Here is a 2,801-nt window from a genome sequence, read left to right as displayed (position 1 = left end):
GCTCGCCGCGCGCCTCCAGACCCGGAGCGTGTGGCAGTCGCACTGCCAGGGGTTGTGGGACAGGAAGAGGTGCTTCAGCCTCGGCAGCCGGGCGAAGAGGCGGGCCGGCAGGGAGCTGAGGTTGTTCCGGTTCAGGTGGAGGAAGCGCAGCTCGGGCGAGCGGGCGAGCGCGGCGCCGGAGATGGAGGAGAGGCGGTTGTTGTTGAGGTAGAGGTGCCTCAGGTTCGGCAGCCGCCGCAGGGCGCAGCCGAGCCCCGTGAGCCTGTTGGCTTCCAGGTGCAGGGTCTTGAGCCGGATCAGCCCGTCGAAAAGCCGATTAGGCAAATCGGCGATGTGGTTGTGGCCTAAGTTCAACACGCCCAACCTGAGGAGCTTGGCGAAAGCGCCGACCTGGATGATCCATATCCGATTCCTCCTGAGGTTCAGCTCGTACAGGGCTTCCAGGTCCCTCAGGGAGTCCCTGCCCACGGCTTCGATGCGGTTGCCCTCCAGCGAGAGCGTCGCCAGGCCGGAGAGGTTCCCGAAGGCTCGCGGGACGTAGCGCATGCGGTTGGAGGCCAGGTCGAGCCTGCGCAGAGAGGGCAGGGGGGAGAAGAGCAGCGGGTGGATTTCGAAGATGTTGCAGCGGGATAAACGCAGGCTGGTGAGGGCCCGCAGCCCGCGGAAGGCGCGCGGGTGCAGCGAGGTGAGGCGCGCGTTCCCGCTGAGGTGCAGCTCCCGCAGCTGCCCGAGGGCCACGAAGGTCCCCGGGGCCAGGAAAGTCAAGTTGTTCCCGTCTAACCAGAGGCTGCGGAGAGAAGTCAGGTTTCCAAACGCGTTGGGGCTCAGGATCCGCAAGTAGTTATCGGAGAGGTTTAGAGAGACGGTGGACGCGGCTATTTCTGCAGGGAGGGCGCTCAGTCCGGCTCCGTCGCAGCGGATGACCGCTTCGGGTGCGCATTTGCATGCGCTCGGGCACCAGTCGGAGGTATTCGGACTCAGTCCAGCCCTTGCTGCACAGGTGAACACCGATACAACAAGAAGGAACATGACCAGCCACGAGCCAGATCCCACATCTAATACCCGAGAGGTGCTAGAGAARGAGGCAAGAAAAACAGCTTGTTCCTCTCGGGCAGGTGAACCGCAAGCATGCCCGAGACAGCTGGGCTGTTTTTAACACAGTGAAATTAAATTAGCTGGTTATATCTGCGGCAGACCAATGGGGATAAAGCCTTTAGGCGGATAAAAGCTGATTAAGCGCCGCTGTGCTGTAAAGAGCATTTCTGGGAGATGGGGAGGTTTCTCAACCATGCATCGTGCTCCAGCCCGGACGTGTATTTTCCCACCTTGCCCATGCTCTGGCTCTCTTCCCAGCTCCTCTGCAGCYGAATGGGAGGCTCATACTGGCTGCRGGAGGCTCATGCTCCCYGGGATGCTTCTGGGCTCTCRCWGAGTTGACAARTAAAAGCCTTCGGCATAAGGCAGAGACTTTCTGCACAAACCTTCCTCTGAGTCTGCAAGCTTTCAATGCAGCCTCCGTCCAGCGGCAGTGCCTCCCCGGCCAGGCCCATGGAGTGCACGAGTGCCTTGTGCTCAGTCCCTCTGCAAAGCAAGAGTTTCTGTTTGGATGTCTCACTCGAGCAGGAATAAGAAGGTGACTGGGAAAGGCCAGCTCTTTGCCCTTACCCCTGTGGTCTTTCCAAAGGCATCCAGCTGCTCTGGCTTACTGGAAGGAAACGTAGCTGGACACTGAACCCAAGCAGCTGAATATCCTGGTGGAGCATCTTGACTGAAATAAGGCTTGAGCAACCTCCATCTCATCTAAGAAGGGCTGTCYACCCTCCCTGGGCACCAGTGCCATATGCGGTCCATAGCTGCTCTGCCCTGAGTCCCACGACTCCTAGCTAGCTGCTCCTGAGCATCCCAGCAGGGTTCCGGCTGTTTGGGAGTACGTCCCAGCATCCAGGCTCCTGGCAAGGTTGGCACCTTGGGCTTCAGGCAAAGCAGGTGCCCCCTTCTCCAAGGTGGTAATGGAGCACCYGTGATACTGCCAGGGCCATGCTGCCTGTCTCTAGTTGGTCTGATGGCACCATCAAACAGCCAGAGCTACTCTTAGGGGCCTAAAGGCTCATGTGATTGGTCCCCTGCCTGGTTTTCATCCCGTATCCAGAGCATAAAGGAAAGTATCTGTTCTCATTTATAAGATCTGATATGTATTCACTCTTCCTATGTGGATACTGCTTTCTGGAAAGGAGCAAGCARCCAGACCCATATGAGAATGTTCCTGAGTCCTCCTCAGACTTCCAAGTTCTCCTTCGCTGCYTGCATCTTGGAGGAGGTATGATGAGCCTCTCGGCTTGCTAATGTACCTGGCAACCAGGGACTGGTGATCAGCAATCTGATTATTTTGTGTGTGACACCAAGAGAACTAGAGCTGGGCCTTGCAGCCTATGTGTCAGAAGGATACTGGTGGCACAGCTATGGCTCTTCTTTTTTTCTTTTCCCTTTCTGTTTTTCTTTCCTTCTCTCCTCAACATTTTTGTTGTTTCCCCCTCACTTTTCTATATCAGAGTTCTCAAGTTTTTGGTACATTTGAAGCACCTTCTCCCAGTCCTCACCCCCCTTCAGGTGCATTTCCTTGCTCTAAAGTGCTTGTCCTGCCTCAGTTTTTTCTTTTGATGTTTTCCCAAATTTAGATTTCCTCTCTCTCCCTAATGCATCTTACTGTGGTCCTACGCTTCTCTGCCCAGGGAGTGACTGAAAAAGCAAATAAGCCCTGAACCAGAAGTGAGTATGAATTGGACAAACTTACAAATCCATTG

General features: G+C 56.0%; 1 protein-coding gene across 1 annotated transcript in view; it reads right to left on the bottom strand.

The window, feature by feature from the left end:
- The window catches only part of LOC146584060 (uncharacterized), a 4,198-nt gene extending 3,169 nt beyond the window's left edge, over nucleotides 1-1,029 (bottom strand). The window contains exon 1 of the mRNA XM_085325527.1: nucleotides 14-1,029. Within this exon, the coding sequence (XP_085181653.1) occupies nucleotides 14-1,029 (1,016 nt within the window). The remainder of the gene's footprint in view (nucleotides 1-13) is intronic.
- Nucleotides 1,030-2,801: the final 1,772 nt, after the last annotated feature.

This window comes from Rhea americana, unplaced genomic scaffold (assembly GCF_003343005.1).
Source record: "Rhea americana isolate MKP2758 unplaced genomic scaffold, rheAme1 scaffold_98, whole genome shotgun sequence".
Taxonomy (NCBI): Eukaryota; Metazoa; Chordata; class Aves; order Rheiformes; family Rheidae; genus Rhea; species Rhea americana.
Note: the sequence above shows the minus strand (reverse complement) of the source record. Positions and strands in the feature narration are given on the sequence as shown.